The sequence below is a fragment of the Ziziphus jujuba genome, chromosome 3 (assembly GCF_031755915.1).
Source record: "Ziziphus jujuba cultivar Dongzao chromosome 3, ASM3175591v1".
NCBI classification, from domain to species: Eukaryota; Viridiplantae; Streptophyta; class Magnoliopsida; order Rosales; family Rhamnaceae; genus Ziziphus; species Ziziphus jujuba.
In genome coordinates this window covers 16577210-16604080 of record NC_083381.1, presented here as the reverse complement: position 1 = coordinate 16604080, position 26871 = coordinate 16577210, and the positions used below count along the sequence as shown (strand labels likewise).

General features: G+C 30.3%; 2 protein-coding genes and 1 non-coding gene across 4 annotated transcripts; 2 read left to right on the top strand and 1 right to left on the bottom strand.

Annotated features, from left to right (window-relative positions):
* The first annotated feature begins 1207 nt into the window (after positions 1-1207).
* LOC107422523 (uncharacterized) lies at positions 1208-3222 on the top strand. 2 transcript variants are annotated; one of them, XM_048477986.2, is made up of 5 exons: positions 1208-1332; positions 1447-1567; positions 2051-2266; positions 2661-2786; positions 2881-3222. In XM_048477986.2, exons 1-5 carry the CDS (start codon positions 1253-1255, stop codon positions 2923-2925), a joined length of 588 nt encoding a protein of 195 aa, XP_048333943.2. In that variant the 5' UTR covers positions 1208-1252; the 3' UTR covers positions 2926-3222. The 2 variants fall into 2 exon arrangements, with proteins under 2 accessions (XP_048333943.2, XP_015887469.3); XM_016031983.4 differs by having other exon boundaries at positions 2020-2266.
* Positions 3223-3307: 85 nt separating this feature from the next.
* Positions 3308-3393, bottom strand: TRNAM-CAU (transfer RNA methionine (anticodon CAU)). Its single transcript is given in 2 exon segments — positions 3308-3343; positions 3356-3393. It is a non-coding gene; the product is annotated as a tRNA-Met (tRNA).
* An 8451-nt stretch (positions 3394-11844) lies between these two features.
* LOC107422526 (uncharacterized) lies at positions 11845-24633 on the top strand. Its single transcript, XM_016031988.4, has 18 exons — positions 11845-12734; positions 14396-14506; positions 14662-14718; positions 14885-14961; positions 15051-15150; positions 15811-15884; positions 16749-16849; positions 16947-17050; positions 17436-17489; positions 17593-17648; positions 17734-17772; positions 20075-20216; positions 20422-20606; positions 20943-21010; positions 21218-21290; positions 22072-22133; positions 22349-23549; positions 24102-24633. Exons 1-18 carry the CDS (start codon positions 12654-12656, stop codon positions 24361-24363), a joined length of 2847 nt encoding a protein of 948 aa, XP_015887474.3. The 5' UTR covers positions 11845-12653; the 3' UTR covers positions 24364-24633.
* Positions 24634-26871: the final 2238 nt, after the last annotated feature.

The window sequence follows — 26871 nt, the reverse complement described above, 5'->3', positions numbered from 1 at the left end:
AACAATTTCAAAAATGTACAATTGAACATTTCTAATACATTATGATTAAAAAAAAAATTTAGAATTTTCATGATTATCAGTTTCATTCAAAAACATTATAATTCATTATCAATTTGCAACTATAAATTTTCATGGAATAATATTTGATATGTAACCTATTTATAAAAAAACGTGTTTTTGGCTTTATTGGTATTGTATATATTATGGGTATTTTAAGTATTAAGAATATTGTATAAAATTATTTTATATTTTTATATATATTTAAACAATAGTGTCTAAATAATAATATTATAGAGAATTCTTTTGAAATTATTAAAAAAGTTTCTCAAAATGAAATTTTTCTTTATTTAAATAATTTTAAAAATAAAAGATTGTGAAATTCATAGGAAATTATTTCTCCCAACTTTGAAAAATTAGGATAAAAAATGATTATTATAAAAAAAATCATTTTAAAATTTTTTGATAAACTAATTTTATATATTTTATGAAAGATAAGCTTATCCTTAATTTTAAAGCACAAATTAATTTAACCATTGTAAGTCATAAAACTCCTCACTTTTTAGGAATCAATTTCCTTGCCAAACAAAGTCATACCATAATATTATATTTTAGTTGTTTTTTATTTTTATTTTTTCAAAATAAAGTTTGTTTATTAATGTTTTTTTTTTTCAAAATTTTTGGCTGAAAGTATAGTTTAGTTGTTTTAAGGTTGAGATAGGAATAATATGGACCTCATTTTCTTTGACATATTTATAGGAAGTTATCATTAAAAAGTTAGAATTAATCCACTCTATATTTGGTGTAGCGGAATGATTATTGTTTTCTCACTGTGTAATTATATTTGGATCTCCAAGCAAGCAATAATTGAAAATCAATGCTGTTGTTCTCCTGGTTAACATCGATTTACAGTATTAATAATTTACATTTAAAAAAAAAACAAAAAAACTGTTTAAATTTTGAAGTAATAAAAATGTCATAATTTTATTAAAAAAAATTGAAAAGGTTAATTTTTACAATATGTTTAAAAAGTTTAATGCAGAATTTACTCTATATTTCTCATTATCTAATGCAAGAAACAATATGAAAGATTTTTCTACCCAAAAAAAAAAAAAAAAAAGAATTCCAAAGATTTTACTTTTTTCCCGCAAAATTTCAAACTTTTGGCGCCAACTTTAAAAAAAAAGAGAGGCAAACAATTAAGGCCCGCTTCACACTCTTACCAAAAACCCAGAAAGCTCTGAAAAAGCATAGAATGGAAACGAAGCAAACTCCTTTCAGAGAAATTGGGCAGCGCTCTATTGTTTCATCGTTGCTCTCTCGCTCTTCCAATCCGTAGGAAGAAAAACATAACCCATTTTTCCCTTCTTTTTTTTTTTTTTCCCCCTTCTTATTTTGGACTTTTTTGTGTGTTTGATTTTTTTTTTTTTTTTTTTTTTTGGGAATTAGTTTCAAGGTTTTGAAAGAAGATGCAAAGAATGAAGGTTCAGAGAAAAAATCGCCGGTGTCGTTCTCGGATTTTCTCCAAAGGAAACTTCACCAAACTTCTGAACCACCCAGGACGGTAAAGGTAGTTTCTGTGTCACCTTCTGTTTGCTTGCTGAGAAATTTTGTGAACATTGGGTAAAGATAGCGAAACTGGAGATTCTGGGTTTCTTATGCTTTCAGCCTTTTATTTTTAAGTTGTAAAATTGAATGGAGACAAATGGTGCATTTGACAAAGTTTGATTGAGTGTTTAATCGAAAAAGAAACAAATTTTTTTTTTTTGGGCCCTTTTTTTTATATTTTCGTACAGTTTCTTAGAAACTGATAGAGCAAAGGCTATTGATTCTTGGAACATAATAGTCTGCAAAGTCTTAAAAACAGACCGAAGTCAAATGGTTGTCTTTTTATTTTTTTTTATTTTTTTAGGCTCAAGAATCAGTGAAAAAAATAAAAATCTGGAGTTTGAAGTTTTAAATATTGAACTTGTTTGTAGCTGAATATACAGATTTTAAGGATATTGGTTTTAATGTTGCTAGGAAAAACCAAGACCTTTCTCATCTTTACTAGGTCCAAAACAAAAAACTGGGTACAATGATGAAGAAATTGAGGCCAAGAAAGGAGGGAAAGGGAACACCATTGCTCTCATTGATAAAGGGGTTTTGGAACAGTTCAAGCACACTGTCACAGAGAAAGAACATTGTGCAGATTCAAGCAGCTGCGGCGAAACAGAAAGTTGTAACATTTCCGATATGCAAGAATCGAGAAAGAGGAAGAATTCCGAAGGTTCATTATCCAATTTCAGTTTGTTTGTGCTTTGAACAAAGCCTTGTTACATTTTTTTCTTCAAGCTCAATCATATTGTTTTCTGTTGCTGTTTTCAATCATATTCAATAGAGGGTCAGCTTCAATTTTCATCCATGTTTAGTTCCGACTAATGGTTATGTTTTGCTTTAAATTTTTCCTTTCTGTCCAGAGAACCACATTGAATTACCACTTGATTAGTGCTTTTTTTTTTTTTTTTTTTTTTTTGGTACAAGATAATAGGCTAAACAAAATCACTCTATTATCTGAATAATTCTACAACATTCAAGTTTACAAAAAATAAAAATAAAAAAATAAAAATTATAAAAAAATTCCGTTACTGTTTTCATTCTATTTTCATTTATATGTTTGATAGGTGAGAATGAGAAATACATCACCCCAAAGCATGTTGCATTTCTTGGAGGTGATCCAAAAACCAAGCAACAAAGAAGGGTCAGGAATTCCAATAGCAAAGAGAAACCACCACCTCTTTATAATCATTGTTAGTATATTACTCTGTATCTTGTAGTTTGGAAAATTTCTTATGATTCTTATGGATGGTAAGACATTAAGATCCTTAATTTTTCTGCAAGCAGATGAAAACGGACGAGGCTGGTGGGACTCCGACATGGAAGGTATAGACAATGAAGAAGTAGGCCTCAGTGAGGCATGGGAAGGAGTAGGTTCAACAACACTGGGAGGATTAATAGACTGGCATTGACCTTTGAGAGTTTTTTTCTTTTTTCTTTTTTCTTTTTTTTTGGGTGGACTTGAATGTTTTAGACTTCTTTCAGATATTAGAGATTAATGCTTGTTCTGTTTATATTCAATTTTTATGGTGATTTCGTAAAGCTTATTATCTTATAGGAAAAACTTGATCCAATGTAGAAAAATGCTCAACTCTTGCAAGTGAAGACAAGTGTCTTTGGCGTACCCAAGTCATTAAATGCCGTTCAATATTACAGTAGAAGAATAGGGTATGATGGAAGCTGATTTCATAAAAAAAAAACAAAAAAATATTAATGGGGTGAGAGAGGCTCGAACTCTCGACCTCAGGATCACTCGCTTTGCTATGAGACCTACGCGCTAGCCAACTGCGCCACCACCCCAAGCTGACAATCGTCAACAAATTCAATTATTTATATTGATTAAAATCTGATTCGTTATGATTAATGGTATGCCATGATGAGCATAGCCCATTGGAAGGTTCCAACGTCAGCAGCCCATTTTGACCTTTAACATCATGCATCACTTCTAGAAACTCAAATTTGCCAATTCCAATTGCTAGTCATTGGTTCATAATAGTTAACCATAAATATCAACATGGTTCCATGGAAAATGATATATGTGATTATTGATAGCTAGAATGCTAGAAATTTATTTTTCCAGCATACATTGATCTTTAATTTTAGAAAATCAAATCAGATTTGAACAAAATTAATTAATAAATCATATCAATAGAGTCAATGTTGATGAGGAAAAATTGGACTCTCTACTTTATAAACATAAAATAGATCAATGAGAAAATCAGTATTTTCCTGAATATTAAGATCAAAAATATAAATATAGAGAATTTTTTTTAAGATGGCTAATTATAATTTTGTGATGCATTTAGATCTCCAAGAGTTAGAGATTGGACTCATCTAGAAGAGATCCATCAAATGGGGCTTGATGTGTATCAAAATTTAATAATAATCTTCTTTTTTTTTTCTTTTTTTTTTCATTTCCAGTTAGTGCGGCTTGATGTCGAAATGTATAAAACAAAGTTTATGCCTAAATTTAACACTTCCCACCTACTATTGAAACACAATTTTGGTTTCTTTACTATGCCTCAAAATTTTCTGGAGATGCATAAAGCACTGGCAATATGGTGGAAAATGTATATTCTAAAGAAGATTAAGCTCCAAAATTTTCTAAATTATTTCTATGAAGGGTTTAAATTTTCCTCTTTGCCTTTTCTGTTATTTTCATCAACGTTATGATGCATAAATAAAGTCTTTTTTACTTTCTTTTTTTTTTGGTTTTTTTTGGTTTACTTTTTGTTTTTGGGTTTGTAAGGCATAGACGTTTTCTAGTTGGGTTAAAAGTATATTTCAGAAAAGACAGGTAGCAAATCCTCATCTAATTATACACTGGCTGTGGAGTAAAAAATACTAAAATTGTTTCCAAGTTTATGCTTTTTACTATAATGTAAAAAAATGATGGCATAACCCAAGCAGGTAAAAAATTTTGATTTTTTTTTTCCCCCTTTCAAGTGAAAGTTTTTGCTTTGAAAAACATGTCACTTTTTCTTTCCTTAATCAACTATATTTACATTTTCCTTCTTCTCCAAACCAATGCACTTTATTCCAAAAACCAAAAACTGTTTATAAAAAAACAATAAAAAAAAAATCATAAAATTCCCATTTGGAGTTGTATAAATAAGCCCTCTTTTCTTTTAATTTTCAAGATAAAAGCATTTTAAGACATCTCAATTACTTGAAGGAAACGGCGTTTCTTTTTCTCCCTTTTACGATAAAAACAGAAACGTTTCTTTCACAACACCAAAAACCAAATTATTATTATTTTTTTTTTATGGGACCCAAAAATCCATATAGTGTTTAAAAAATTTTACAAAGATAAAGAAGAAGGGTCAAAATTGGAGCAACTTGTGATGGTGAAAACCGTGTCTTCTTGTTCCCCAAACAGTACCTGAGAAAAAAACAGTATTGTGAACATTTTTGCCTTTCCAAACTTTTGTATTTTTTTTTCAATTTTGTTCATTTTTCTTTTAAGAAAAATACATCAATGATTTTTATTTATTATGACTGACATGGACTCCCTTCAGCAAAAAAAAAAAAAAAAAAGATTGACATGGACTCCTTTACTTTCAGTAACATTAGTTTGACACCTTTTGATGGGCAGAGAATAGGCACCCATGAAAGGGACATATCAAATTGTCCTTTTTTTATTTTGCTTTTCTTTTTCTTTTTTTTTTGGGTAGATTCATTTTCAAGTGGGAGTACGTAGGATTGTTTGACTGTTTCTTTGCTTTAAGGCTCTTTGGGGATTTTTCTCATATGGATTGTGTCCCATTTTGAAAAAAGTGGACCATTCTAGAAAGGTAAGAAAATTCATCATCATCCATTTGATATAAATAAAAATTAATAACAATTAAAGCAAGAAAATGAGCATATTCCATATCCAGACCACCCAAAGTAGCATAACGATAAAAATAAAGAGATTATTAATATATGTCCAATCAAAAACATCTCTTATGATTCCGACAAATTGTTTAGGCTGGAAACATGACCATCATCCTTATGACAATGTGATTGGAAAAGCTATTTGTGTTATTCTACTTCATGAGTAAGAAAGCATAATTTACATTACACAAAAAAAAAAAAAGCATAATTTTATTTAATACAATGAAAATAAACTGCTACTGAAATATTCCATATGTTCGTTGCTTTAAAATATCTAACATTTAATTTGTGGGTTTTATAAAAACATAGAATTAGGTTTATTTGATTATAGTTATTACGGAAATAAAATTCTTATTATATATATATATATATGTATGTATGTTAAACTAATAGAAAAAAGTATTCTTATAATTTAATAAAAAATGACTATTTTTTAACAATATAAAAAAAGGAAGATGTGGAAATGGTAAAAGACAACACATTAAAATAATTTTCATTCAATTGTGTGGTAATTAATTAAGGTATCTCTATTTGGGATATTGCTGTGCAAAGGAATATCAGACATTATAAAAGACAAGAGTGCAAAAATAAAATAATTTAAAGAACAAAGTTAATCTTGAACAAAGTCTTCATGAGCTTTATCTAAATATATCCAAACCATTCTTAAAGAGGAAGAAGTTAAAGTGGGAAAGTGCACATATAGATTTATAATTATAAGCAAGTTGTGAATTTGGTGTAAATTAAAGTAATTTTAGTAGTGTATAATGGATATAGTATTGTAATCATGACCAATATATATATATATATATATATGTTGGATATATAAAGTAAACAAATTAAATACTGAAACAGTAACTTTGTAAGTTTGATAATATGTCTTGGAGTTTATGGCAAATGAGATTGCTAAACAAAAAATAAATGGGAACAAAGGGGAAATGAATGAAAAAAAAAATATATATATATATATATATATTGAGTTATTATTATTATTATTATTTTGGTCATAAAAAAAATATTGAGTTAACTGGAGCAAATAATGGAACTTTGTTATTAATATGAAAAGAAAAAAAAAAAAAAAAACGCAACCGTTATTTAATTAATGAATAATTCAGCTTCTTTTTTCTTTTCTTTTTCTTCTTAGTAATCGTAGTAATTAATTTAAGAAACCATAGAAACTGTTGCCTAAAAAATTAAAAAGGGAATCAAATAAACCATAAAGTGGTGGAAACCTCTTCCAACCCAATAATTGTTACTTTTTTCTTTTCTTTTCTTTTCTTTTCTTTTTTTTTTTTTGTTTTGTTTTTTCTGTAGATGACGTTTTGATGCTCAACCTTACAATTATTGATGACCAAAAAAAAAAAAAACTTTATAATTATATTAAAAGTTGTAACATTTTTCAATATATATTTCTGGATTTTATATAATTTTTACTCGAACTCTTAGACTCTTATTTATGACTTTTCTATAATTCAAGAAGTGCAATGATATTAAAAATATCTAATTAAATTTATTAGATCGATTTCTAATAAATTTAACTAAAATAAAAAATAGAATAAAAGATAAGTTTATTTTTTATTTTTTATTTTTTTTGCTTGAAGTAAAAGATAAGTATAATTATGGCTCTTTGGTAATTAAAATTCTTAAACTTGGATAATATCCTGAATTTGATCATAATAGTAGCTGGTAGGTAGGTTCTTGTGACATTACTGTGCCTTTATATTTTAAAACATTAATGCCACAAATTATGTTATTTTTTTTTTTTAAGCTCATCTTTTGGGTTCATCTTTTCCATTTTACATTTTAATTATCTAAATTTAAATCACATTATTTGGTCTATAATTATATATCATCGCATCATTTGATAAATAATTTATAATCAATAATATATTAGTAAAATTATTTTGTAAATAATTAGTTGTTTGTAGCAATATTAACATTTAAGACAAGACAACATACCCACATTAAATATATATTATATCAATATTACACGTTTTTCTGTGCCCAAAAAAATATTGCACGTTTTTGTTAGGAGAATAGCATCTTATCGTTACTCTCAAGCTCAACCAGTAAATATACAAAGTTATGAAGTGAATAACTTCCTTATACAAAGTTATGAAGTGAATAGCTTCCTTTATCTGGTTTGGCTGATTCTTTTAGAATAGAACAAATGTTTTGTATGAACCAAAAAAATGTGGAATAAATCTATAGTGTCTCACATGTCTAAACTATTCCAAAATGCAAAAGAAATAATAAATAAAAATAATTAGAAACCCTCTTAATATTCCAAATAATGATTTGTTTTCGAATATTTAGCATTCTTTTTTTTTTTTTTTTTTTTTTTCAATACAGATGCCTAGAATTATAATATTGAAATACTAAAAGAATGATTGAGAATTAATCCAGCTCATAAGAGTGCCTTTTGCTCCAACAAGTGCGTGACAGCCATCTGTTAGAGTTATATCCATAAAGTATAATAATCATTTTTACGTATGTCATGTCAAATTGAATTAAGTTATATTATACAGCAAATATTATATTGGATTAAGATGAAGATTGTTTGTCAATGAATGTCATTTCCGTGATGTTTTTGGGCAGCTAAGCTCCAATATATTTATTATGATGTTGTTGAATAATGAGCTGATCAATTATTGCAATGGGACATCAAAGTTTGATATAAATTAATCTCTTTTTATATATATTTATATATTTTAATTTTATTATAGTGGATCTATTACTCAACCTTTTGTTTTTTTTAAAAGACAACTATTATTTGAACTTTCTATAATGAATGATATGAAATTTGTTTAATCCATTTATGTTTATTCATTTAAAAGTTTATTTAATTTATATGAATTTTTAACCATTTATTTGTATTATTATGTAGTTTGCCATATTTTTTGATAATTAAATTTAATAAACAATTAGGTATTTAGTTCAGTTCAAATAAAAGAAAAAAAAATCGGTACATCTAATATCAAGCAAGAATAAGACACAAAAATTTCAAGCCACAACTTAAGCTTGTGAAATTATCCTTATTTTCTACTAGTAAAAAGAATATTAGGAATATATATATTTTTTGTAATCCTCGTTTTATTAAACACTCAATAGATCTTCTTATATTCTTACTAAAAAAGATAATACAATTTCCAAATAAAAATAATTTATTTTCTATATTTTAGTTGGTTAAATGTTAAAACATAGCCTTTTTTTTCTTTTTTTCCTTTTTTTGTTTTTGTGTGTGTGTGTCTAGATTCTTAAAATTCGTAAATTACATTATAAATGTTTGTACAATTTCTCCATTTGATTGGTCAATGTCAAAATATTACGAAATTACTATTATTTTTTTCAGTCCAAAACAGTCGAAGAGCTAGCTTTGTCCTTTCCTCATTGCAGTCAACGGATGTGGCAAATCAATACCATATTTTTTTTTCAAAAAAAGAAAAAATTAATATTAAATTATTTATTATATATAAATTTGGTAAATTAATTATAAATTATCATTTAGAAAAAAAAAAAAAAAAAAAAGTAGTAGGTAGGATGTTGGGGTCGAAAATTGCTGGCTGGCTTTTGCCGCCATGGAGTTGGGGAAAATAGACAACTTACGTGCACCAACACCCCCACCGACTCGTCATTTAAATTAAATGTACGGACCCCAATGCATTCAAACTCTCCCGACATAATTATTAAATTATTTATTATTTATTTAGTTATTTTTTTTACTGTTTGTAAATAGAAATTAAATATCCTGTTTCGACAATTTTTAACATATATATTGCCTGAACAAAAAATTCTAACATATAACTTTTTTTTAATAAAAAATGGAAATTTAAACGCAAAATCATGAACATGGTAAATAAGACTTTTTGCAACTTTGCCTCTAAATCATCTTTATTCTATATGAATGTAAAAAAAAATTTTGAGAAACTTTTGAATAATACAAGAGGTTTACTAAAATATTTATTTAATTGATTTATGTTTAGTTGTATTTAATATTTAAAGCAAAATAATAATAATGCATAAACATTTGGTAAACGATTTTATAGAGATTTTGATATTTATAGTTTTTTTAAGTCATCAAATTTATCCAAAAAAAAGTAATAACCTATTTAAATTCAAAATTGTAAAAAAAAAAAACCTATTTAAATCAAAATTAGTTATATAATTTTAAGTTTTTCTATCATAATACTAGGTTTACCAAAAATTTCTATCAAATTTACTTCCTAACTAAAGTGGCAATGACATAGCAATATATCATTGGCTTTCTTGTGTTTATCTATTATTAGATTATACCATATTGCCAACCAATAATTTTGAGTTTTTCTATCTTACTAATTTTTTTTACCAAATTTACTCATAAAATTAAGTGGTAATGATATAGTGATATGTTTGGCTTCCTTTTAAAGCTTGTTTATTTATTATTAGATTATATTGTATAACATGTTGGCACCGTTGTCATTGATCCATGTTTTTATTAGAGTTTTATTATTTATTATTGTTGATGGCAATTATCAACTTGTATAATAAATTTTCATTTAAACGTTTAATTTTATTATTATTATTTATTTAAATTCTAAAATTGTAACTATTTAATGATAACTATTTAAAATAATTTTGTACATATAAATTCTATTAATGATTGTTAATCAATAATGAGAAAGAATATTTTTATTTTTGTTAGAGGCTAGAATTACTCTTATTTATCACTGATCATATGTGGATTTTAGTTTATGTGAAATTTACCAATTTACTGTATTTATTTATGTTAATTTTTTAAAATAATTTTTAACATGATAAAGTGAATTTTTTGAAAAGCTAATTAAAATACTTCATGGGATAGAAGTCTCACTCACATCATGTAATACGCCGCCCCTTATGGGATAGAAATTCCTCGTCAAATTTCTAGGGCAGGGCAGCTTTGCTCGGGACCGAAACGGAAAGCATAGTTCCTATATTCCCATATCCATGTGTGTATAATAACAAAAATTTTATTTTTATACATTTTTATTATTTGTTTAAAGGAAAAACAATATTATCAAGTTAAAAGATATTATGTTAAAAATTTTGAAATGTATAAAAATTTAAACAAAAAAACAAAATGGTGGATGAGAATTCCTGCTCTTGTAGAGATAAATCACACCTCGCTTCCAATGAAAATAGAAAATTGGATGGGGATGGGGTTTCCTTGTGGCGTAGGGAATGGGGCATGGGGCAAGCTGCTTCACAATTATCATTCTTATATTTATTATAGTCACTAATGGTAAATAACATTTTTTTTTTCATACTTTTATGATATAAGTATTTATAAATCATTCAAAAATATCAAAAGGAACTTATCATCTTTAGCAAATGATAAAACGATGTTATCTCTAACATAATATATATATATATATATATATATATGTACTAAAAAACCTAATATATAATTTTTTGCAAGATAATCTAAACTTACTTAATCTGTGAAATCTTGAACCAAACTAATTTTCAGGTGGATTACTATATATTTCACTTATTTTTAAGGGGAATCAAAAAGCACCACCAAATTATTTTTATCATTTAAATTTAAATAGTGCTATAAATGCTTAAATGTTTACTAAATAATATGAGTTAATATATTATTAATTGGTATATTATAAATTTAAACATGGATAAATAAATTTTTAATATATAAATAAATAAATAATAAATCAATTCAATATTGTTATATTTAATAAATATTTTGAATATTTTATTATTATTGTTTCATATGGATTTGAAGTACCAAAACAAAGTTTTATCTTGTCAACTTAAAATTAAAACGTACGAAAAAAAAAAGGGCTTTAATGAGAGGATTAATGCACATCCACGTAGCACTTCAACAGGGACAATTTATTGATACCATATAAATTTAAAATAATAAACGACAGGTGACTTCCACACAAGTATATTCCATTACCAAAAGCAAAAAGTAAAGGGAAAACAAATTCAACAAATTTCTGTTCTCTAAACTAAACTCATATATAATAAACAAAACATCACTTCCACAAACATCAATATGCCATACCTAAAAACTAGCACTAAAAAAGTTAAAAAAAATAAAATAAATTTACAACAAACATTTATTGTCCAAACTAAAAATTAAAATAACATTTACCACACTCTTTCTAGAAATAATTAGTCAATCTTTTAAAAAAAAATATAAATTCAACATGTGTAAAATAGATAAAAAGCACACCACCTGCGACTGACAGAAAAAAAGAAAAATAAAATTGCAACTATTTATTATTTAAATTTTTTTTTTTTGGTTGAACAAAATTCGAAAATAGTTTTATCGCACACAGTAGCTGAATAAATATATATATATTTTTTTTAAAAAAAGGAGGCCCACACCACCAGACTACTAAAAAGCCATGTTTGACGCAAACAACAGCCAAACAAATCTCTTGCGCTCCTCTCTTTCTCTCTCTACAAACTCGGGAGAAGCTGCTTTTCTTATTTTTGGTTTTTAAAGGGAGGAGAGAGATAAAAGAGCGAAGAGTTGTGCGTGTGTGTGTGTATCAGAAGCCATATCCACCTGGCGATCTCACAGACGGAGTTGCAGACAGCTTCGTTTACAGGCGGCTCGTTCTCTGCTCGCCACGCCATTTTCACATCTCCATTTAACCTTTTCTTTTCTTCTCTCTCTCAAATATCTTCCTCATCGCAGCCAATCACATGTCACAAACTCTTGAATTTTGGAAATTTTTTTTTTTAATTTTGTTTCGTTGATTTGAATCCGCAAATCACGTTAAAGAGCGGTTTTCTCGGTGGGTCTTTGGAGAATACTGTTTGGTTTTGGCTTTGCTTCGTGAACTGAACTTTGTTTGGTAGGATTGATTCTGATTGGGATTTTTGTTTGTTCATTTGGGTTCTTATTGGAGGGGTATGATTGATATTTAAGATCTTTGAGGGCAAGTTTGATTTAGAGTGTGTTTTTGGTCTTGCTTGTGCTTTGGTTTCACTACACTTGCTCTCGTTGCTTTGTTGTTGTTTGGAGGTAAAGAACATATTTTTTTTGGGGGTGTTCAATAGCTATTTTTGGAAGAGTTCTTTTATTTTTGAAGAAGAAGAAATCTTTGATAAGAGGTATTTATTAAGATAAGGAGTCGTGGATGATTTCGTGGTTTTGATTGGGAATCGGATAATCTGAATTCGAGAATTTAGTCGATATGGTTAGTGGGAATTTATTTCACTGTAGAAAAAATTCATGGCCTCCTGAGGAGTATATTAGCAAGACCGCCTTGCAGTTGGTAAGCTCTGTTTTACATTTTTTTTTTCCTTTTTTGTTAAGAAAATCTAAGAAAATAAAGCAAAATAAGCTTTGAAAATCTCGAAGTATGTCGAATTGCTTAAACAATCTCGATGAATTGATGAATAAAGATTGGAAATTTATTTTCTCTTTTCCATTTCCATTAAAGTCAAACAGAGTAAATTTTATTTATCTATCTATTTATCTTTTTCAACGCTTGAACCCGATATTTATCTGTGTGTTGACATTTATTTTCGGGTTGTCATCATTTTTTCTTTGACGGACTTGAATAGGTTGTATTATTTATTTATTATTTCTTATTTATCGGTTGAACCCAATGCTTACTGATGTTGACAATATTTGTTTTTTTTCTATTAAACTTCAAGCTGGTTTGATCAGTGGGAGGAATTTTAATTAAGTCACCAAACTGAGAAGAACTTGAGCTCAAAACTTATGAATAATTATTTAGGGGAATATTAGTTTTGTTTTATTTAATCAAAGAGCCAAAAATCTGAAGTTGGAGTGTTTAAACTCTTATAATATTGCCAAAAGATATGCGCATGTATAAAACAATGTTTGCTTGAATAATAATGTTCTTTAATTAAGATAACATTCTTATTTACCATGAAAGTTTGATGCATACAAATCATTTTACGTACTTTTTATGGAACCTAAGTTTTTATAATTGTTTGCCTCGTATTGTTACCTGAGGTGTAAAGATCTGAATATCTGATGGAGGTGCTTTTGTTTTTTGTTTGAATGATGGAGGAGTGAATAAAAACATATTTAAGTATGGTTTACGTCTTGAATGAGCTGGTTTATCACTGAGTTGGAATGAGATTGGTGTGTGGTCACATACAAATTTAGAATTTATATCACTTTTGCAATGGATAAACACTTTTCTTGATAAAAATACTAAACCATACAGAATTAGCATCTTTAATGATTTGGATCACTAAATATGTTCTTTATTTCAAGTCTTAAAACTGTGGATTTGGTCTATCATTTGGTGAAGCTAGCTTCTTATTGACTTTGAAAATTTTGGATTTCTGAGATAGAATCTCCAGAAACCCCATTATTGAAGGTTTTGATGTTGTCAATCATTATTAGTTACATATACACATGGAAAGCATGCAAAACTCTTATCTTCATTTCAAATGTACTTGTAGCTTGGAAACTAAAATTAGCATATTTTTTTGGTGAAGTCACAAGCAAAGCAAATATGGACTATGGTGTAGTGTGTTTCATGTGTCTTATAATCGGAAGGTTATTCAAATTGTCAGTTATTGGTTGTTTCCATTATTCTTGTCTAGGAGTACTCTATTTTGTGCATTTGCAAAACTTATGGGCCTGCCCTGCGAGGCCAAGATTGGGTCAGTGGTCTGGTAAGGGTCCATTTAAATTATGTTAGGCGGTATTTCACATTTTCCGGATGAAGTTCCTAATAAGATAAAACAGTAAGTTTTAGAGTTTTGTCCAACATTTCTAGAGAAGTATTGGGTTGTTAGGATTGGTCCATTATTGCTGCATTTCATATATTCTGGAAGTAGCCTATCTGATAAGTAGCTTTTTTTGTATAATTTTCTTCTGTTTTGGTAATTCAAGATGCACATGTCTGTTCTTCTACTCAAATCTGCTCCTTCTTTTGATACTTCTTTGCAGCTTGATTTTGATAGTGCTGCCCCACCAGAGCAAGCTTGGAGGAGAAAGTTAAACAGCCATGCTAATATTCTCAAAGAATTTAGTATTACATTTACAGAAGCCATAAAAATGGTAAATTACATCATCCTTTCACTTTTACTGTTTAAGATGTATAGAAGTTCTGTCTGCCATGCTTGTAGCTTTTTTCTTTTTATTTCTTTACCTATTTTTCTGAGCAATCTCAGCTCTGCTTTCTCCTGACTATTGTCTGAATTTTGAAATTTCAGATTCGGTTAGGTATACGGTTATGGTCATATGTGAGGGAAGAAGCCTCTCATGGAAGGGTAATTTTTATTTATTTATTTTTTTACTATTTTGATTTAGGCATGGTGTAATTTTAGTTTCCTTGTCCAATGTTTTTATATGACTACATGACTGTACAACAATTGGCTGCAAGCTATTTTTTCACATTGATTATGAAATTGACCTGTTGATTTTGTATATTCACAGAAAGCACCTATTGATCCTTTCACTCGTGAAACTTGCAAACCATCTGCATCTCAAGGGGTTCCACTTGGGGGGATGGGGTATGTAGTTTACCAGATTCGTCTCTTCAATTATTTTTTGTTATATCTTTGTTAATCTGATGCGGGTTTGTTTTCTCTATATTTTACAGAAGTGGCAGCATCTCTAGAGGTTTTAGAGGCGAGTTTAGGCAATGGCAAATTATTCCTGGTTTATGTGAAGCTTCCCCTGTTATGGCCAATCAATTCTCTGTAAAGCTCTGCTTTTCCTCTGATAATATGTTTGCTATGTAAATTATTATTTGGATTGTTGTTATCGTGTCTTTATACCATCTGTAACTTATGAAAGTACTTGTGGATGTGGTATTTTACTGGATGTGCTGGAATGCAAATTCATTTCAATCTTTATTTTAGCTCTGCAGATAGGCTTTTGCATGATAACTTGTTTGCTAGTTTTTATATATTAATATCCAGTAATATCTAGCAGCTTATTATCAGAAGTGCTTTGGTCATACTAAGTGCTAACTACTTTTCATGTCAATGTAAATGGGACAGTTTAAAGATGATGGGTTGGAATGGCAATTAAAAATTGAATTTAGTAATTCTTTTTATTAATATTTTATTTTAAGGATTATAGACATCAGTAATTTGTTTCTTCCAATTATAGAGAAGTTGAGTATTCTCATAAATGTTTATGAATGTGGTTAGTTTTAGTAGAGCAATTATAACTGTGACATCAGAAATGGATGATAGGTTTGGGTTCATTTGATGTTCTTTTTGTTGTCTGCTTCTACACGATGTGTACAAGAAATAGAGGTATAACTATCAATTGCCTCTTTCAAATCAGCACACACTTTTGCTGTCTTATTGCTTTGAATGCTTCTGATAATTTATTTTCTTGGTATTCTGTAGATTTTCATATCTAGAGATGGAGGAAACAAAAACTATGCATCGGTTTTGGCCCCTGGTCAACATGAAGGATTAGGGTAAGAGGAAAAATGTTGAAGGAAATGGAAGAATAAAAAGCATGTATTCTTAACATGTGATGGTCTACAGTATTATGGATGTTTCTTCATAAGATGTGTGTTAATGTATGTGTATTTGTATGAAGTATGAAGTTTAACATGAAGAGATATGTTTTGGTTGCTCTTCATTTGATTTGGTATTGGTGCCATCTTCTGTGTTTGTTTCTAGATGCAGTTGGGTTGTGAGTAGGTTGTGTTTACTATTTTTCTTATTGCTGTGGAAATTCTAGATGGATATTAGACATTCTTAGATTGTCTTGGCAGGTGGTCAAATTCTTGGCTTAAGCCTTAAGGTGGCATAACTATTCCTCAATGGGAGCATGTAGTATAAGATAATTTTGATCCTTCATTGGTGTCAGATCTGGTTTGGTTGGTCTTGAACTCATGGTAGAGGCACTGTTTTCTTTGGTGATGATATTCTCATCAAAGTTTCACCCTTTCCTCTCCTATTCAATAGTGTTTTCCCTGTCTACTTTTGTGTTAAAGAAGAATATCACTCCAAAATACTTATTGGGCAAGGGAAATGGAAGAAAAAGGGAAAAACATCTCAATTGACACTTTTGTGAATGTGAACTTCTAATTCAAGCAAGGCAAGATTTGTAAAACCATCACAGTTCCACTCCTTTAGTCTAATCTCAATTAGAAGAATCAAATTAATTTGCCCAGATTACACTAGAGCAATTGGTTTTCTTGTTATGCATGAGGGTGATTGATTTTTCATGGTAGGATTTTGAAATTCTAAAGACATCGTTTGGTGTTATAATTTATCATGGTTCTCCATGATGTTGCGATTTTCACACTAGTTATCTTTCTTTTCTTTTACAGGAAAGTTGGTGATCAAGGTATATCATCGTGGGGCTGGAATCTTAATGGCCAGCATTCCACATACCATGCTTTATTTCCTAGGGCATGGACCATATATGATGGTATTGAACTCCTTTACTCTCTCTCTCTCTCTCTCTCTCTCTGTGATATTGCATAATTTGCTAGTCTTCCTTTTAATCCTGTTGTTCTATATTATAGGTGAACCAGACCCAGAACTGAAAGTGTCTTGTCGGCAAATATCACCATTTATACCACATAATTATAGAGATAGTAGTCTCCCTACTGCTGTTTTTGTTTATACGGTATGTTCCATCTAGATATTCTGAAATACAGATAAATCATTTGTATCCTAGTCCACCGGTTGGATATGTGAAATGAGCAATCTTTAGATGAGCTGTAGATTACTTACTATCCTTGAGTACCTAATGGAAACCATGAGCAAAGAAATAGGTTGTGGGACAGTTCTGTCTTTGGTTTTGTGATTTGTCTATCATGTTCATTTTAGTGTTGGAGTGAACTGTGGAATATTTCATGTTTTATGATGTTTTTTGTTTTTTGGATATTCCAATGAAAGCAGTTAATTGAGCCACTATAGGATCTTAGCACAAGAATTGCAATATGATATTATTATTATTATTATTTTTTAAATTATTGGTTTGCTAATAAGAGACATTATTTTTGTTGTAGCTGGTCAATACTGGAAAGGAAAGGGCAAAAGTCAGCCTTCTCTTTACATGGGCGGTAAGCTTATTTCCAACCAGAGTTGATATTTTGTTACTCTTAGCACTTAAGGATATGCCTCAGTTTCTTGAATATTCAGTGGTTATTTGCTTATTTTGTCTAGAATTCAATTGGAGGAATCTCACACTTGTCAGGAGATCATGTGAATGAACCATTTCTGTAAGTATATTTGTTATATGTTCTAGGTTATCTAATGATTGTGCTTGCGACTATTGTTATTAACTTCATCTTGTTTCTTTGATAGAGATGAAGATGGAGTCTCCGGAGTTCTTCTACATCACAAGCAAGTCATCAAACCTTAATAGCTATATATTACGGTTGGTTTGCGTATTTCTCTTAGTTGTTTCAAAATTATGATGGTTAAAGGCAGGTTGTTTAACACCCACACCCGATGCTGGAGGTTCTTAGGGCCTCAGCAGAAGGAAACAAGGAAAAAGACAATGAAGAATGATGCTTGTATGTCAACTTGCCAATTTAAAAATTGTTCTAAATACAATACTGTGTAAACGGAACTGATATATATAGAAAAAGGGGGCGCTGAAGCTTGGTGGTGAAAGAATTAGAACTGTCTCAAATTCTTTGGAACCTTGAAAGATTGAAAACAAACATGCTTATGTTGTATGCTAGAATCCTTGTAAATGAAATGAAAAACCATCATACACTCCCTTGCCATGTTTCAATAAAATTTTATTGGAAATTAGGAAGAAGATTTGGTAATTGATTATATCTTGCTATACTTCATTATGAGGGCTGTTTGGTTATATTGACTTGAAGATAATTATCAGATCTTTTGTCTGCGTTTTGGAAGTAAAAAATGATGTACATTACTAGCTTAGTGTTTGTTTTTTAATTGTTCATATATGTATTTCTTCATATAACTACTATTCATTGCTATATCGGTATCTTAGTTGATTAGAAGACTTAGCCACCTGCACATTTTTTATACATCTCCATATAAACTGCCAGTTGTGTGAAATAATTGTTTATAATTTTGTTTTATATTAAGAAACAAGATGGTAAATATCTGATTTATTTGTAACATGATAGCTAAGCATGGGTTCCTATGAGTGGGAGTGAGCTTGTTGGACATTTGTTTCCTTTTATTGTTTGATGAGTCCAAACTCATCAATACCCAATTGATATGATACCTTCATTCTCTTGTATCATGAAATGTTTTCAAAACGGTGGGCCCTAAGACTTTTTGTGCTCCTATCTGTTGACTCCTTGCGATCATTTGGTCATGATTGTCAATCTGGTTGCAACTTGCGATATGCACGTGATTTTTAGAATAATATATCTAGATCAAAGGAAAAAAGATGATGCAATATTGTCAAACTGTATTGTCCTTTTATGTGGGGGTAAAGACCATAGGCTACAACTAGAAAAACATTGTACATTAGCAATGTTAAACCTTGCATTAGAGATCTTTGAATAGCAAGTTGCATTTTTTATGAATTTTGATTTAAACTCAGTTTTCATGAACAAATTATTTGCATAATGTGAATGGATTGATCATAGCTTTGGTGATCTTTCTCTTGCTGATGTTGTCAGAGATAACAAACTTCAACATATAGTATTGGTACCCCAATCAATTCGTCATTTCTGAAATCTACGCCTTGAAGTAGATATAAATTTTCATTATGTCCATTTAGGCACTTGTTTCCATGTGGTATGATGCTGTTGCTGCTCTAATTTTGGGAAGTATTGATATGTTCCTTGCTGCTTTATCGAAGTTGGAAAATTAACAGTTTATGTTTGCTAGAAACTATTTAGTCTTATTATCTGTTAACAAAGATAGAGATGTTTTGAGCTACACTGGAGAAAATTCTAGGAGATGGATGCAAACTACTTCCTTTTCCATAGCAGTAAAGCCTATTTATCGTGTATTTTGTTTTTTTTTTTTTGTTTTATTTTGTTTCCTTAAATATTTGGTTTAACAATTGTCTATTATTCCTTGACCCTTGTTCTTCCAAAGTTAGGTCCACCCTTTAGTCTCATTTTTATCATGTAATATTGACACTTATAATTTGCCTTTGCTTGTGTGGATATTTTTTTTCCCTACAAAGAGCTTTCAATCTGAAGCTTCCTTTTACTCGTACTGTTTTTGAGTGGGAAAACTCTCTCTCTCTCTCTCTCTCTCACCCCGCTCCTCTCTTTCTTTAGGTCTATATAAATTTGTTCTTGCAAAGATGTACTTTGTAAGTTTCATATTTTCTATTTACGAGCATATTCTGTTTTCTGTAATTTTGCAATTTCTGCCCTTCCCTCATTATATTTATCCATCATATGGCCCATCATCAATTTCAGTATGTAAATCTCCCTCATATCTTTGGACAGTTCAGTCATTTTCAGTCTCTTACTCTTACTCAGTTTTTTTTTTTCTCCTCCCGCTTTTGTTTTGGCTTTTTTTGGCCCCTCTTTCTTATTCTAGTTTTCCTTTTGGTTCCTTGACAAGGCGAAGAAATGTTGTCAGTAATCCAATGTGGATTTTTGCAAGTTTTATTGGACTTTGTTCTCTCGGTCTTCTTATTTGTTCTCTGATGGAGGATTTTAAGTGTTTACAATGATTTATGCCTATGGTGCAGGACTGCAAAAGGGAATCCCCCTGTCACTTTTGCAATTGCTGCATGTGAAACGCAAAATGTAAGCGTGACTGTTTTGCCCAGTTTTGGTCTGTCTGAAGGAAGTAACACTACTGCAAAGGAGTTGTGGAGTACAATGGTAAAGGTAATCATTTATAGTGCTTTTGAATATACAGTCAGTTACCTGAATTTTTTTTTTTCCTATCTAGAAGTTCATGTGGTATGTGTTGAAAGTTTTTAATGTGATAGATTGCTGCATCAGATTGATTCCCTTATGTTGCATAGCTTCCTCTCCAAGCTTTATAATGATAGAGCAGAGTTTGATTTGACTTGTGCATTTTTGTCTCAAGGATGGACAATTTGGTCGTGCAAACTTCAATTCGGGACCATCAATGCCTTCATCAGTTGGAGAGGCACTCTGTGCTGCAGTTTCAGCTTCTGCATGGGTGGAACCTCATGGAAAGTGTACTGTTGCATTTGGACTAGCATGGTCATCTCCAACAGTAAAATTTTCGAAGGGAAGCTCGTATCAAAGGTAACTCTCTCTGTCTTTGCCTCGGTATGTATGTATCTATAAATGTTTCTTGATTTTATTATTTGCCTGTCTATGCACTTTTAAGTGTTTAATAGCTCCTTGAAAGCTTGTTATATCATCTGGAACTGGACAAGGAGCAGGGCATGTTAACTGTATTAACCTTGGTTTAGCTGCTGTAATAGTCAATAACACAATTTAAGCTTTAAAAAATAGGTCCATGGAGCTGTAGAATGTTCATTTCCATATGTTTTAATAATTATACAGGTTTTAACGATTTGCCATCTAAACTTTATGAATTTTAATTTAACTGTTTTTTGACTTTTTCATTTGTTGCAGGAGGTACACAAAATTCTACGGTACCTCTGAAAGAGCGGCTCAAGACTTGGTGCACAATGCACTAACAAGTATGTCATCCTATTTTTTATTTTTTATTTTTTTTATTCAAGTTAGGGTGTTTATAATTGTGATAATCTGAGTTACTAATTAATCCAGTTGATAATTTGGTGAAATTTTCTAGTCTTTTTACTTTTTGGCTATTTTATAGAGCTTTATGTGTCTTTGGGTTCTTAAAGTAGGATATATAGGACCTCATAATTCTTCTGTCTGAACAGATTACAAGCAGTGGGAGGAAGAGATAGAGAAATGGCAAAGTCCTATCCTCAAAGATAGCAATCTTCCAGAATGGTAATTCTTAATTAACTCATTTATAAGATACTAAAAGAACAATTATAGGTGTCTTAAAATGGTGAAACTAGCTCCCACCTTCTAGAGCTAAGATGGTGTGCTTGAACATCTAATTTTTTATTTTTATTTTTTTGGTAAAAACTTACGAAAATTGAAGTGCATTAACAGTTTAATGTACACTGGAAGTTTATCCCAAGCATGTATGTTGTAGAAGACAAAAACACAATTTTTGTTCCCTTCTTGATGAATTTGAGGAGTGTCCCATGCATTTCAGGCATTGAAGAAAGTTATTTTTAGATGCTGTCATCTTGATGATCAATCTGTGTTAAATTGGACGATGTATGTACTGCTTTCGGTAGTAATTTGGGTGCATTACCCATTAAACACTTGAAGACTGTCTGCACCCAGGATTAAAGTTTCAAAAGATGCATTAGTTAAGCTTTTTTAGGTATAATCAAATAATTGATTGTCTATATGCTTTGTTTATGTTGGACATTCAACAAATATGTTGTTGCTCATTATGGATATTGGAACTGTATGGTTTTACTTTGCTCATTACTGATTTTGGAACTGTATGGTTATACCACCAGGGAAAAATCCATCATTTCCTGCCCTAGAGATAGAAGTTTCATAACACTAGTTCTTACTTAGCAATCCTAATCTGATATTAGCATGCTTACTTTCCGGTGAATTAATACCATATATTACTTTCTGCATCTATTTTTTTTTTTTTTTTTTTTGGTTTGTGTTTGGTACATAATGTGTCATTTAATTATCGCAGGTACAAATTCACATTGTTTAATGAGCTCTACTTTCTGGTTGCCGGTGGAACAGTTTGGATTGGTACTTATTTATACTAATTGGCTAAATTTCTCTCATTTTGATAAATTGCTAGAAAATATTTTCTTCTTACAATTCATGTCATTTTCAGTTGAGCTGCAACCTTATCATGTACTCTATTTATGTTATTATTGCTTAATTTGATATATTCTCCTGCTCTTGCATTTATGCAACATGGCAAATAGTAATGTAGTAACTATTTTGCCCTTTTTGTACAGATTCTCCCTCATCAGATAGAAACACAAGAAATGAACACCTATTAGGAGAAGTAGAAAGCTCAGATCCAAAGGTCATTGAAAATAAAGCTAACCACAGAGAAAATACAGTTGTTGGTCATGCTACAACTTATGGCTACAGCAGTGCACTAAGTATGTCCAAATACCGCAACCATTCCGTCCCAGAATATGATAATGAAGATGTTGGTAGATTTCTCTACTTGGAAGGAGTGGAGTACATCATGTGGTGCACTTATGATGTGCACTTCTATGCATCGTTTGCCCTCCTTGCACTATTTCCTAAAATAGAACTCAATATTCAAAGGGACTTTGCAAAAGCTGTCTTATCCGAGGATGGAAGAAAAGTAAAGTTCCTAGCAGAAGGAAATTGGGGGATTCGTAAAGTTAGAGGAGCTGTCCCTCATGATCTGGGAACACATGATCCATGGCATGAAATGAATGCATATAATATTCATGATACAAGTAAGTGGAAAGATTTGAACCCAAAATTTGTGCTTCAGGTGTATAGGGATTTTTCTGCAACAGGGGATATGTCTTTTGGAGTTGATGTGTGGCCATCTGTTCGTGCTGCAATGGAATACATGGAACAGTTTGATAGGGACAATGATGGTTTAATCGAGAATGATGGTTTCCCGGATCAGACATATGACACTTGGACTGTTCATGGTATAAGTGCTTACTGTGGCTGCCTCTGGTTAGCTGCCCTTCAAGCTGCAGCTGCAATGGCCCTTCAGCTTGGTGATAAACCCTTTGCTGAATGGTGTAAGGCCAAATACTTGAAGGCCAAACCAATATTTGAAGAAAAACTATGGAACGGTTCTTACTTTAACTATGATAGTGGGTCAAGTAGTAACAGTAAATCTATACAAGCAGATCAATTGGCTGGTCAGTGGTATACAGCATCCTCGGGTTTGCCTTCATTATTTGATGATTATAAAATCAAAAGTGCTCTGAAAAAAATTTATGATTTCAATGTGATGAAAATTAAAGGAGGAACAATGGGTGCTGTGAATGGCATGCATCCCAATGGAAAGGTAGATGAGACATGTATGCAGTCACGTGAAATATGGACTGGTGTCACCTATGGTGTTGCAGCTACAATGATTCTTGCTGGAATGGAGGAAGAGGCATTTGCAACTGCTGAAGGCATTTTTACTGCAGGCTGGTCAGAAGAGGGATATGGGTAAGTATATACGTTGGACATTTACAGAGTGCTTTTTGGTTGGCTGATCTTTATTCTATTCTTTCACTCATTTTTAAAAAGATTTGCTTAGACGCAAATGATGGTTACACATCCAAGCTAAACTAGTCTTTGTTGGTGACTAATTTCCTATATGTCAAAGGCAGATATTGGTAGCATGATAATTGGATTAGATGAGGCATCCTTTGACTTCCTTTTCATAATAATTTTATGTTTAAACAATGCTTAGATTGGCTGCATGCTTAACTTGTCAGCATATGTTGAATGAAATAATTAAACCAATTTTTACCAGATTATGTAATCAGTTTATCAGGGTTGTGCAAGATTTTGGCTTCTATAGCTGCCTTATTGTAGTTCTCATGTAATATTTCCTTAGTTGCGCAAGTTCTTGATCGCATTCAACATCATTTTCTTTTTGTTGCTTGTAGTAGAGGATTCTTTTATAGGGGATAAGATTAGATATTGGCAACAGAATTCTTTGATGTGTTTATGTTTTAAGAATAATTTTGTGATATCGTTTCCTGAACGATGCAGATACTGGTTCCAGACTCCAGAGGCATGGTCAATTGGAGGGCACTTCCGGTCGCTTATATATATGAGGCCTCTCTCTATTTGGGGCATGCAATACGCATTATCACTCCCTAAGGCAATCCTTGAGGCCCCTCAGATCAATATAATGGATAGAATCCATCTATCTCCCACGACTCCAAGATCATCTCACAGCGAAACCGGTGTTAGAAGGATTACTACCAAAGCGAAATGCTTTGGGAATTCTGTGTTTCATTGTTCATGCTGACTGTAACATAACAACTTCATCATCTTGTAAAGAAATGTTAATTGAATTTGTGCCTTCTTCCTCAAACCTTGTTGCAGTAAAAGTAAGCTGCTCGAGGAGATTTTGAGGGAATTAATAGAAAAATAGGAAATAAAAAAACTGGGTGATAACCTGGTAGGCAATCTCTCTCACTTGATATAGATAACATGTCATGTGAAAATTTTTTGTATAACTATTCTTCTACATTATCCATTATATATATATATATATATAATATTATAGTTTTCTCTATGTACAATGTTTGTGTTGAAAAGAGCCAAAACTGAGGACAATAATATTACTGTATATAAAAAGGAAATGAAGGGAGGAAATTCTTTGGTTCTTTCACATAATACTACAACACGTTCAAAAATGTATGGCTTTGCACAATGTAATCGCATTAAAGAAAAGGAAAAAAAAAAGAAAAAATGATCCTTATTGAAGGACAAATGACTTCCTGGTGCTGGTAGATGATTACCAGCTTTAAAGGCTATGTTTGGACTTTGGAGTACAATTATTGAACAGAACAACTTCATGTTAGTTTGTCTCTTTAATGTTTTCTTCAATTTAATTATTAAATTTAAAATATTTTGTCCCAGTTGGATCCCTATGGTCCCCAAGCCATCACACCGACCTTTTTTTCTTGTTCTGGGCCTCTGGTTCCTCTTTCCTAGCCCTTTATCACCATATTGGCATTATATACCTCGATATGCTACCTTTATGTATGACCTCTCACCTTCATATTTCATATTCTTCGCCATTGAAAATTTCCATCACTCACAAAGTGGTTCTCATGACTAAAACCACTTTGAATCTCTTCCTTTAATTTAACAAAAATAAGAATAATATTATTCACCATTCTGAGCTTGAAACAGTTTAATCCCTTTGGTTTAAAAAATATGATCAATTTTTGAATTGTATCATCCACAAATCCTATATAGATATTAATGAAAATGTATCCAATTGTAATTAGTGTAAGTCCTGAAAGGTTCATATTAAAATCTACCCAAAAATATATGAAAACCTTTTAAGGTAATTTTGTTTCTATAAAATAAACTGTTTCGTAATGTCAATCAGGTGATTCCTTGACAGTCACTTTGGAAGAAGTCATTCCTACCTAATCATTAAAGTTGATTTTACATAACACCAATTTTTCAAAAGTTATATGGACGGCCTTTTAATGACTTACTTTTATCGTGGTACACAAAATTCAAAAATAATTTTTTTGAAGAGAAATAATAAAAGAGGGAAAAAAAGAAAGAAAAAAGAAAAAAAAACTTCACCATCAGACTATGAGATTGGCTCTCCGAGCACCATCTATGAATGTGATGAAGAAAGGGGCTGCTGCCCAAGCGGTGAAATTGCCAGAGTGTGGAATACCCTTGACCTTATCTTCTAATAAATGGAAGCAGACCAATCAATTTAGAGTAAAACTTGTAACTTCAGCTTTCGAAAACCGTTTTAAAGATTTTAAAAGTTATTTAAATACTATGAAAATTTTGAAAAGAAATGTGTTAAATGAAATTTGTCCACCAATTGTTGCATTAGAAATAATCTAATCGGAAACTACTACTTTTTCAAAAGTAATGAGTGCATATCTTTCTACCATATTATATATTCTCATAATTTTATAGCTATCAAAATATTTATAAAATTTATTTATAAAATGATACATATTAAAATTTTATTAATTGACACATTTATATAACTTAATTATAAAAAAATTTTTAAAAATAAACTAATTAAATATTATTATATCATTTAATAAATAAATTTGATAAACATTTTAATAATTTTAATATTATTATATATATATATATACATTACAATTATCTATTTGTCTATTAAATCTCTCTTAAAAATACTATTCAAATTGCTTTTGAAATGCTACACCTATATATTTATCCATATTTAAAACATAATTTATAATAAAATGTAAAATCTTATATCACTTAGAGATTACATTTTAGATATATATAAATATGCAAGTTTAGCATTTTAAAAAAGAACTAAACTTTTACCATGAAGATTTAAAAAATGATTTATTAAATGAGCTTTGTTCAACAATTGTTGCACCAAAACATCTAATGGCAAAATTATCATCTATCGGGTATTTGGCAAAAGTAGTAGTGTAGTTGCTTCTTCTTCTTCGTTTTTTTTTCTTTTTTTATATTATATAAATTTTTTTAATTAAATTTTTTTTTTTACACAAGTGCATTTGATGTACATTTGGCAAAAGAGCGTCTTTATTCATGTGTGAACATGGACAGCAAAACTGCTTTTTTCTTTCTTTCTTTCTTCAATAGGAATGGAAAAAAAGAAAGTCAATCTATTTCATTACTGGTTTCTGTATCAGCCACGTAACCAAGATGTGACCCACCTCTATTTCCTATGTAATTGCTTCATATTTACCAAACTTTTTCATTTAATTAAATACACCAACACAGTCTCCAGAAAACATTAAAAAAAAAAAAAATACTTTGGAATTAA